The sequence below is a fragment of the Trichechus manatus genome, unplaced genomic scaffold (genome assembly GCF_000243295.1).
Source record: "Trichechus manatus latirostris isolate Lorelei unplaced genomic scaffold, TriManLat1.0 scaffold00002, whole genome shotgun sequence".
NCBI lineage: Eukaryota > Metazoa > Chordata > Mammalia > Sirenia > Trichechidae > Trichechus > Trichechus manatus.
This window is the reverse complement of record NW_004443938.1, coordinates 41206548-41218666: the sequence shown is the minus strand read 5'-3', so window position 1 is coordinate 41218666 and position 12119 is coordinate 41206548. Positions and strand designations below refer to the sequence as shown.

At 37.0% G+C, this 12119-nt stretch overlaps 1 protein-coding gene across 1 annotated transcript; it reads right to left on the bottom strand.

Annotated features, from left to right (window-relative positions):
- Window positions 1-8481: 8481 nt before the first annotated feature.
- Window positions 8482-9513, bottom strand: LOC101352068 (trace amine-associated receptor 2). The gene has a single exon (XM_023728138.1). It carries the CDS (start codon window positions 9495-9497, stop codon window positions 8577-8579), a length of 921 nt encoding a protein of 306 aa, XP_023583906.1. The 5' UTR covers window positions 9498-9513; the 3' UTR covers window positions 8482-8576.
- Between the last annotated feature and the right edge of the window lie 2606 nt (window positions 9514-12119).

Sequence of the window (12119 nt, the reverse complement as noted above, 5' to 3'; positions counted from 1 at the left end):
AACCAGTGCCAATTTTAAGACCTAGAACCAATGCTTGCAATGATTGTTTCATCCTTTCTTTTGCCCTAGGTCATAAAATAATGTAAAATGTGATATGATCCATTGAAAAAACATCTTAAACACGTCTCAAATATAAAATCTATTTTTAAAGCTCTGAAATCATTCCTAGTCTAAAAGCAAACTGCATCCAAAGAGTAGATTTATATCAATTCTCAAACTTGTCGAGGTAAAGACAACAGGGTAAAAGCACAATTTCATAAGTTATTTTACCATTAAGAGTAGTATCTTATTACAAAAGTATAAATGGTATATGTAGTCTAATAGAAAAATAAAAAGCTTGATACTCATGATTCATGATTTTGCTATTTTTTCTGTCGAAATCTTTAGTTTTCCAAATGTTTAAAGACTGTACCAGCAAAGATCACTTGGGAGCCATTTCAGGATGGACAATAAATAGACTGTATTCAAATATAGCACTGAAACCTAAGATAAACAGTAGAAAAAAGGTTTCTGCTACAAATCTAATTTATAACTACATATAGTGCTTTAAACATCATGGCATTAACAGGCAATAATATTATCTGGCATATAAATGACTGACTCATTCCAAGTAGCTCACATAGTAGTTTGCAATGAGCCAAGATGTCATCTTGAAAATATTGCCTTGATACAAGCCGCTGGGAACAGGAAAATCAATTTAAAGGACAGTAAATACGCGCAGAGAACAGACAGAACAACTTCCATTTTAGAGAGCAGACAGAAAGGAGAATGAAAATTAAAGCCAAAGCATCTTTGTTATATTAGTTACAAACAGCAGCATGGTTTAAAACTAGCAGAAGAGAAAAAAAATCTACTAAAACCAAGTATCAGAGAATATGTTAGAGACGGGTTGAGGGGCAAGAGGAATTCATCTAAATAAATTCTTTCATAAAAGTACATTCACGTTTTTGGTGGCTACAAGAAGGAAGGCCTCTGGCAAAACACACTAGCTAGAAAGTCAGAACAAGGGCTTGCATGTTAGAAGCACTGCATTATCCAGCTTCAGTGAATCTTTTCAGCATCTGTTTCCATGGAAACCCTAGTTGTTGCCCTTCCTCCCATCAGTCTCCAATATTCCAGCCACCTTTAATCACAGTAAATCTCTACATTGTCTTGCAAATGCTACTGTGTAGCTTGGCCAACTCCTTTTCCTCCAGCCCAGTTGCCAGTCCTTTTATCTCTGACCGTTCAAGGCTCAACTCAAATATCACTTCCTTCCAAAAGTCTTTCTTGACTCTCCCAGTTGAAGTTAATCTCCCCAAATTATAGACTACTGGAGTGGCCAAAGATTTTAGACTGAAGTGGCTGCGCTTCCTCATTTTACAGCTGATTATGATTTTAAATACCTTAGTTTGTTTTGTACTTCCAGCAGCACTTTCTAAGACTGCCTTATCTTGATTGTAAATTTCTTGAGAATAGAGATTACATTTCATTAACCATCCAGTCCCTACAACACTTAGCACAGCACCTTATACATGGCAGGTTAGCAGTAAAAATTCACTAGACTTAATGGAAAGAAGTTAATTCCAACACATCATGAAACTCAGTTACTAGGCATTTTGTCTCATGGTGCTAAAGATCTCTGATATGGGAGAGATTAAAATGTTAGGAAAACAGCAAATGCTGTTTATAAAGTAGTTAATAACCCCCCTCCCAAAATAAACAGCATTCCAAATGAAACCCAGTTAACAAGAAAACTTCTGAGTTTCTTAAACGGTTTTTTTTAAATTACTCGAGAGCACATTTTCACTGCATCCTTCTAACTGCTGCGTGTATATGAAATAACTAAGGTCTCGAGGTAGCCACTGCCACTAAACGCTGGAACCAGGTGTTCTGGCTCCATTTTCATTGAGTGTCCCACCACCCCTTGCAATCCTCAACACTGGGCAACAATTCATTTCTGAGTTTGGTGCAGCAAGAAAATTTATGGCTTCAGCTGCTTATGGTTTTCCCCATTTAGACCTTGATAATCAAAGAATGGTCCGTGAATCAGCCACATTTTCAGCTCCTGGGAAATTTTTAGAAATGAAGAATCTCAGGCCCATCCCAAAATCTACATCTTTGCAAGATACCCACATTATTTGTATGCCCATTGAATTTGAGAAGAACTGTTCTAGACAACAGAAAACCATATTTTTAGTTTGGATACTCTTCTGAATCTGAGTGGATAGTTTTGAAGAGCAAAAAGCAACGAATATCTTAAGTAAATTCTACTTGCAAATGAAAAGTATCAAAAATGAAATATGTAGTACCTGACAATGAATTAATACAAAATAAGTATTTTTGTTACCAAGATACGATGCCAAATAGGAAAGTAGATTTTAGCACAATTGAAATGTATAAGTACCTCCAATTTACTGAACCATGACTTGCGTTGTTCCCGTAATTTGTAAAAACATTTTTATGTGGCACTACAAACCTTGCCAAACAAGACTTATGAAGAAATAAAAACCCTTTGTTTCACTTGAATATCATTAATTTTTTTAGTTAGAAAAATCCTTCCTTTCTCTGTTACAATGTGTATGAAATGATTTCTTATTTCTGTAAAATGTAATTCTTGCTAATCAATTTTTTTTTTTAGTCATTACGTGTACTTTATTTATTTATTTATTTATTATTGTACTTCAGGTGAAGGCTTACAGAACAAATAGTTTCTCATGAAACAGTAGTACACATATTGTTTTTTGACATTGGTTAACAACCCCACAACATGTCAACCCTCTCCCTTCTCAACCTTTTTTTTGTGAGAATATACATAGCCAAAGATACACCATTTCAAAAATTTCTACATGCACAGTTCAGCGACATTGACTACTCTCTTCCAGTTGTGCTGCTATTCTCACTTTAGATGAAGGCTTACAGAACAAAATAGTTTCTCATTTAACAGTTACTACACATGTTGCCCTATGACAATGGTTAACAACCTCACAACACATCAACACTATCCTTACTCAAGCTTGGGTTCCCTATCACCAGCTTTCCTGTCCCCTTCTGCCTTCTGGCCCTTGTCCTGGACTGCTGTGCCTCATTAGTCCCATTTGGTTTTATGGGGCTGTCCACTCCCTGGCTGAACCGTGAACCTCGGAAATGACTTCACCGCTGAGCTAAAAAGGTGTCTGGGGGCCATACTCTCAGGGTTTCTGCAGTCTCCTTTAGGCCAGTAAATCTGGTCTTTTTTTGTGAGTTAGAATGTTGTTCTACATCCTTCTCCAGCTCTGTCCAGAACCCTCTGCTGTGATCCCGGTCAGAGCAGTCAGTGGTGGTAGTCAGGCACCATCTAAATGTACTGGACTCAGTCCGGTGGAGGCCTTGGTAGCTGTGGACAATTAGTCCTTCGGACTAATCTTTTCCTTGTATCCTATTCTCTTCATTCTCCCTTGCTCCCGAAGTGATGAGACCAGTGGAGTATATTAGAAGGCCGCTCACAGGCTTTTCAGACCCCAGACACTACTCACCAAGGTAGAATGTAGAGCATTGCCTTTATAAGCTGTGTCATGCCAATTGAGCTAGATGTTCCCCGAGACCATGGTCCCTACAGCCCTCCGCCCAGCAATTCAGTCCCTCAGGGAGTTTGGATGTGTCTATGTGGTGCTAATCAATTATTTTGAAGAAGAAAATAAATGCAGAAAAAAAAAAAGGTAGTACATTTCCAATTCTTTTTATTGACGCAGTGCCTTCCCTCTCCTGAAAAGTTGGTTGTGAGTCATTGAGTCTTTTGTGGTGGCTTTGCAGGTTTGAGGACAGGAAATTCAGGAAAGTTTAGTGTGGAGGATCTGACACATATAAGTTTGTTTCTGCTCTCAAGAGAACTAGAGTAGAGAACTCAAATTCAGGGGCTCCAAGAGAGGAATTAACTGCAGAAACCCAGTGGACTTGCTCTTTTAACTCTCTTTCCAGAGGGATATTGAAATATTCTGTGTGTTTTAGTGCCCCAGATAGTTTTAATTTCTTCTTTTCCAAATGAAGGACAACAATTTCACATCTGATTTCATGGTCATTTGGGCTTAATTCTGGGACATTAACCTTTTGGAATATTAACTTTAGAATATTAAAAATAAATAGACACATGCAGGCTAAATTCAATGCTGGTTCATATCCAAAGGAGGAATAATTATCTGAATCATAAATTACAATTTGCATCATATTTATAATTTGTTTCTCAAATGTAATGAGAAGATATTGGGGTGGAAGGAAGACATTTATTTTTGTTTCAGTGATTTGTACCAATTTGACTAAAACCCTTGGCTTAAAAAAAAAAAAATCCAGTTAATGTGACACATGTCTTGAAGGCCCAGGCCCAGGAAGCAAAGAACCATCAAAAAAGAAGTCAGGAGAGCTTGGTTCTAGTTCTGTTTCTAAAATTGGTTGTCTAATATAGAGCAAATCACTTAATCTCTTCAACCTCATTTTTTTTCATCTCTAACTTCTTATAAAATTCTGAGTATAGAGAGAGAACGGATATTTTACTAACCCAGGGAAATGACAGCAGGTTGAATGGTGTGAGGCAGCAAGTACAGCAAGTGCACAGGAGATTGGATTATTCCATTTCCTTTACTAGCAAACAAGTCGGGAAACTACATTCTGAAATTAAAAAGTGCTGTGAAAGGTACAGAGGAAATTATCTGTTTCAGTGAGAATAACTGATCTTTACAAAGGGGCTATTTGCATTATGCTTTAAAATATGTATAGAATTCTAATATGGAGACAGAAGAAGTATTGTAAGAAACTTAATGGCCCACATATTTTGCCTGTAAGCACCCACATAAACGAAAAACCACCATCAGAAACATCATCATTCTGTACAAGGTAGCACAGTCATAAACTCCTTTCCAACAAATGACAAGGGGTAACCTTGCACCAACATATTCAGTTTTATTTTCTAAAGTCATATGTAAACAAATTGTTAGGCAAATTAAAAATATGTACATTCAAAATAATTCTACTTTAAAGTAAGGTTAAAATCTATCTTACTAATTTTTTTAAATCAATTGATATTTTAAAACAGAAAGTGCAGAAAGTGTGTGTGTGTATAAATGTCAAAACCAGCATAAGCACTATCATATAAGTCAATTAAATTACTGCATAAACTCAGTAGTATCCAACATACTAGATTAATTCTCATAACTGCACTTGGTGTTAATTACTTTCTTTTTGGAAAACCAATTTTTCCATTTTTTCTTTTGTACCTGCGGTCTCCTGGGCCATTTCAAAGAAGTTCTACCTATTCTGCCTATACCATATAGGGTATAGATTATAACGAGGAACCAACTTATCATGAGGCCAGCAGGGATGGAGTGTCAGACAAGATCAGAACATGTGTCAGGCCCATCTTTGGGCAGCTCAGCATGACTAATGCTTCAGCTGACTGCTCAGTTGTTACTGTTTAACTGCATGCTGTGTAATGAACTAAGATCACAACATGTTTGTGGGTAAGTGAGTAAACTGTCCACAAAGATTTTTAAAAAATGTTAATTTGTTCTTTGGTATAATGTAAATTTAAAAAAATTAAAAAATATTTCAGTAGAACATAGTTCATTTACGTACATGAACACACACACCTATCTCTGTGTGTAACTATATATAGTTCCTGGGTGGCACAAATGGTTAAGCACTTGACTACTAGCCAAAAGTTGGCAGTTTGAATCCTCCCAGAGGTGCCTTGGAAGGTAGGCCTGGCAATCTGTTTTCAAAAGGTCACAGCCTTGAAAACCCTATGGAGCATTTCTACTCTGCATACATGGGGTATGAGGTCACCACGAGTCAGAATTATCTGGACAGCAACTAACAGATTTGAAACACGAAGAATTGCCTGCCTATTCAGCTTATGAATAAATACCATGTCTAAAACTTTGTTTATTCTACTAAATTGTTAAAAGACTAATGTTTTCGACATTCTGGAGAAAGTGACTAAACTGCAGGACCATGACCACAGTAATATAGAATTGTGTGTGTGTGTGTGTGTGTGTGTGTATATATATATATACATATATATATATACACACAGAGCCCTGGTGGTGCAGTGGTTAAGCGTTCAGTTGCTAACCAAAAAGTTGGCAGTTCAAATCCACCAGCCACTCCTTGAAAGCCCTATGGGGCAGTTCTACCCTGTCTTATAGGATCACTATGAGTCTGAATCAACTCAACTGCAACTTTTTTTTTTTTTTGGTTTTATATATATATATAAAATAAAAACGTCATAAGGCAATACTTACCCTCATTGTAATTTTCTATCTATTTTCTTTTATTCTAGCTTGATTTTTGTTAAAAGCGTAGTGGTACGCTGGAACTACTTACACCCACTTGTGAGAATTTTCAGGAATTTTGAGAGCTAGTTGATATTACACCAATAGCTGGAAAACAGCTATAATGGAATTTTATTTTACTTTTTTTATACACTGAGATTGTCAAACTCTGCAATTCATGGCTTTTTTTTTTTTTTTTTTTGAGAGCTAGCTGTTAAACAACTTTTACCAGCACACTACTCATTGTAACTCACTATATTGATTCACTAATTTCACAAGCTATTAATTGAGTCTCAGCTTACAGTTATAGAAGACACTAAACAGCAGATATAAAGCTTCTAGTACTCAGAACCTGAAAAAACCAGACTCGGTCCTGTAGAGTCAATTCCGACTCATAGAGACCCTATAGGACTAAGTAGAACTGCCCCATAGGGGTCCAGGGCTATAAGCTTTACGAAACAGACTGCCACATCTTTCTCCCACAGAGCAGCTGGTGGTTTCAAACCATTGAGCACCTAATCACTGCGCCACCAGGGCTCCTTCTAATACCCAGAGGCCCCCATAACTATTAGTTTTTTTCTTTGCACCTTCCTACCACTACTCTAACCAGAGCCCCGGTGGCATAGTAGTTAAGAGCTTGCCTGCTAACCAAAAGGTCAGTGGTTCAAATCTACCAGCTGCTCCTTGGAAACCCTATGGGACAGTTCTACTCTGTCCTGTAGGGTCGATATTAGTTAGAACTGATTCAATGGCACCTAACAACAACACTACTACTCTATTATTCAAAAATATATGTATAAATATTAAGCAAAAAGTAATGATGGGTTCTGAACACATTTTGTTTTTGATAGATACTTTACTTTTCTTAAAAATCAGAACATCAAAAAGCAGTACACAGTATGGAGGAGTCCGAGGCAGAAAGGAGGGTACTATATAGAATTCTCTGGCTTCCTAAAATAGAAAATTGCCAACTGCTATGATTAAGAAGATACATTAATGAAAATTTGTGTGGAATCTATATCCTCAGTTGCACAGCTTTCCCTTTTGTTGCAGGGTACAAACATCACCAAGTTTAGTAAAGCAAAAAGAAAAGTTTTATTTGGCATATATTCAAAAAGGCAAAAGTTGGAAACAGACAAGAATGATGTTAGAGCCATGTCTGCCCAAGTCAAAGGAATATTACAGAATAAGCAAGAGTGAGAAAACAGACAAGCATGCTGCCACAGCCATGCTGGCCAGAGACTGAGGAACATTATATAATCATCAGTATATATTAACATTACAAAAGGGCGAAACCATTGAAAGCTTCACCTTTTCACAGGTTGGCTAGAAACTGCTAAATCTCTGTGATTCTACATTTGAATTGTCTTTCTTAATAATCATTGGTACAGGTTTCAGTAACGACTGTCAGTAGGGTCTTAATTGGGCAAAAATCTTACTATTCACTAAAGGCTAATAAAAAAAAGATAAGAGTGGAAAGTATATGGGTCATTAGTGCTCTGTTTTATTAGTTTATGTGAAACATTCCCTAAAAGATGTTTTCCAAGATTGTCCTAGCTATTGTCTCTATATCTCAGGGCCCAGTTGATGTGTCCTTGTGAGCCCTTGTGGGTCCAGCTCCAGCTGGGTCACATTTTAGGACAGGGAACAATGGCTCCAATATTATCTCCTAAATCACTTTCTTCTTTCATTTAAAAGAAAACGTTTACTCTCACAATTGTAAAATCTAGCAAAGGCTTAATTCTCAGCTAGCCAATGACTGATGTCTGACAGAATATGGCTTTTTGAGATTTTTATTTTCATATTGACTTCCCTATATTTTTTAGTTGTTGATGTTCCAAAATACATCCAATCAGACATTGAGGATCAAAAAGTAAATGGAAATGTCACACAAAGTGTGTGTGGTTTTGAGGTGGAGGAACATTCCCCAAGCTCAGTTTGTATTTTGATTCCTTCTGAATAGTACTGAAGTTTTTGTGTGTCCTCTTCATTCCATTCTTGTCTTTTTCCCATCCAATTTCCCACCTTCTCCTTACTTGTGTTTTTCTTTCTTTTTCCTCTACCTGAAACAGTGGTTGTATGAAGCATTCTGATAAAAACTGGAGGGGTTTTTGGTACAAGGAGAAGATTTCTTTTTTCCCTCCAGTCTTAAAACCTAAAAGTTTTTTATGCTAGTCAAACTCTCTCTCTCTCTTTCACACACATACACAAACACACAAATATATGCACATTTTGAACAATTTTATTCTTCTAAGCTCCAGTCTTTTTGCTTCGATTCACTCATACACAATAAATCTATTCATTTTCTTTTTGAGAAAACAAATTAGCATTATGGAAATGTGAGCTGCAAATTTTACCTAGCAAAATGTACTTAAGTGCTCTGCGAAACCAGGGATAGAAGAAACCATATATTAAGGGATTACATGTGGAGTTAAAATAGCCAAACCACGTCAGGGCATCAAAGAAAACTACAGGAGTAGAAAAGTTCAAAAAGGGATCCAGTAAAATTGTAAAGAAACAGGGAAACCAACATAATAAGAAAACACCCATCACTATTCCTAAAGTTTTTGCTGCTTTTTTGTCTTTCCTCTTCTGATTATTTTGATTTTCTGACAAGTTATTGATTATGCGAGCATGTTTTCCAGATACTGCAAAAATTTTGCCATAAATTCCCACCATCACAGACCCAGGAGTGAAGAAACCTGCCATAAACAAAGTGGTCCCCCACAGCTTGTTGAACATCACGGGGCAGGAACTGGAGCAAGCAACCAAGACATCATAACCTTCTATTCCATCCGCGTAGGCCTCCGAGAAGACCACCCCGAATGCAAATGCTCCGGGTATTGACCAGCAGAGAAGCAGCAACCGTTTAACGACTGGAAAGGTCATTTTGGTGGCATAACGTAAAGGGTAACAGATAGCATAAAATCTATCAATGGCCACTGAACAAAGATGGAAAATGGATGTTATGCTAAGCATCAGGTCAAAACTATAATGAATCTTGCAAAATGTAAGCCCAAAATACCAGCAATTCTCCACAGATCTGATCATACTATATGGCATGATGGTGAATCCCAAGAGAAAATCAGTGATGGCCATAGAGAGGATGAGGAGGTTAGCTGGTGTGTGAAGCTGCTTGAAGTAGGAAATGGAAATTATCATGGCAAGATTGCCAAACACTGTGATGAATATGGCTCCAGCCATAAATACATACATGGCAGCTCGGACAGCCAGTGACCTTTCATTTTCTGGGCAAGATCCATTTCCATATTCAGAGCAATCAAGCATTTCCTTCAGAAAAGCAAAAACTCAGGGAATTTTGTTAGATAATAGACAAAAATTCTATATTTTATATGTATTTTCATAAAAAACTAATGAAAGACATAGAAGAGTCAAAGATGAAATATTTATAATCTTTCACATTTATCTTAACCTTTATTTGTAAGTTCATAGGATTCTACTCATAGCAACTCATAGTGACCCTATAGGACAGAATAGAACTGCCCCATAGGGTTTCCAAGGAGAAGCTGGTGGATTTGAACTGCTGACCTCTTGGTTAGCAGCCAAATGCTTAACTACTGTGCCATATAATCAGCTTAAGTGATCACTATTTTCTTTTACTTTCCTTCATTCAAATTATTCCACCAACATTTAGTAAATTCTTACTTTATTCTAGGACTTGAAATTAAAAGAAGAAGAAAGAAGCTTATTATTGAACTTACTATAATTGATCCTTCTTATGTGCCTAGAAAGAATAGACATCTGTTAGACAATACATGCACTTCTTCCTCAAATGAGTTCAGAATACGTAATCAGATTGGAATTGATGAAGAGATATTACCTTGTGGGGCTGGAGGTTATTACTTGAAAGTAGCTTTATTCATATGTTCTATTCTTTTCACCTAGATTTGATTTTTTTTTTTTAATGTTGATGTTATTTTAAGGAGGAAGAACCATTTAAGGACCTCTATGAGTCGGAATAGACTCAATGGCAACAGGTTTGGTTTTTTTTGTTTTGTTTTTTGTTTTTTTAATGATCTGGTGGGGTCCCTGGGTGATATAATTGTCTAACATTCTCAGGTGCTAACTGAAAGTGTGGAGGTTCAAGTCTACTCAGAGGTGTCTCGGAAGAAAGGCCTGGTGATCAAATCATGAAAAAATCAGCCATTGAAAACCCTATGGAGCACAGTTCTACTCTAGGCAAGCTCCACTCTGACACAATTGAGGTCTTCATGAGTTAGAATCCACTCAATGGAAACTGTTTTTTCTTATTTTTATGATCTGGTAGAATCATCCTCTTCAGTCAGTCATGAAGCCTTGAGAAGCACCTCACCTGCCAGAACAACTAATTCAGAAGTGGGGTAGAGGCCAAAGCTGGGCTACCCTCACTTCTTTGTGAACAGCAAGTGCACGTCCTGAGCACCTCAGAGCCCTTTGCAACACAAAATAGGCAGCAACAACTCTCTAACAAGTTCTGGTGAGTGAGTGACAGAGAGGGCTGAGGGGCAGGTGGTTTGGGAGCTTTAGGAAAGCAAGCCGACTTCGCTACAAGAAAAACAACTCTCACCCATGCTCTCCTTGTCAGGGGTCAGTATGTTCATTTTGCATATAAAAATCGGTATTCTATCACTTATATATAAATTTGGAATGTAACATGTATACCCATTAGGCTAATCTTTTAAATGTACATTAGAAGAAAAACACTACCTAAATGCAAAGTATGATTTGAAATGAAAAGTTTTTTCCAACAACTTCCAAGTGGAAATTCCAAGGCAATTTTATTCTAATCCTTCCTACTCTGTGGTCCTATCCCATGTACACAGAACTAATGGCCTAACTGTCTGATAGGACATATTTTAGCAACAGAACTAAAGATGGGGGAAGGAGCCGTCTTTAAGTCCAGGATATGCATACTTATACATCATATAGTAGAAACACTCCCACACTGCCTTTAGAGTCTTTGCCAGATAATGCCATGGCTGCTGTTTACAACATTGACATAGTTATTCCTGAAAGCTCGTTTCTTCAAAACATTTGCATCCAAAATTTGCCCAAAATTCTGGAAGGCAGAAATTTTCCAAAAATTTCTCAAATGTATACAACTGATTCTCAAACATTTTTAACAAATAAAAGCTAAAAATAGGGGTTTCTAGTTTGTACATGGGGACCGCATGTGTGTCGGAGTGTAAATGTACTCCATAGAGTTTTCGATGACCGATTTTTCAGAAGTAGATTGCCAGGTCTTTCTTTCAAGATACCTCTGGGTGGACGCAACCCTCCAACCTTTTCAGTTAGCAGCCAATTGTGTTAACATTTACACCACATGGGGTCGCCATGAGTGAATTGACTGCATGATTTGGCAACTGGTCTTTAATATGCACATAGCATATTCTGTCCTGTTCCTCCTAGCATTCTCACAGGAAAAAGGTAAGAGGAGACCGATTTTCCCTTCTTTTGCTACCAAGCTTTTTGGTTACTTGCCATTCCTTTTTTGCCACCTGTTGACTAGGTAAGCACCACTGCAGAAGAAAATTATGGGAGAAATAAGAAATCTCCTAATTACTTTCAGCATGCTCATTAAAAAACAAGAGATCCGAAAGAATTTTTGTTTATTTGTTTTCTATATGACTTTATTTCTTAGGGAGTAAAGCTAAGAGAAATAAAAATGATTTCACCTTAATAAAAATGGCAAAAAAAAAAAAAAAGACAATACTCTTATCCTAAAGGCAACTGCATAACAAAGGTGCATTTTCAGGTTTAGATGCAAATTTCTTTGTGTTCCTGGTTTAGTTACTTCGATGTTATTAACCATCTACACTCCCACTTTCGTAAGAGTGT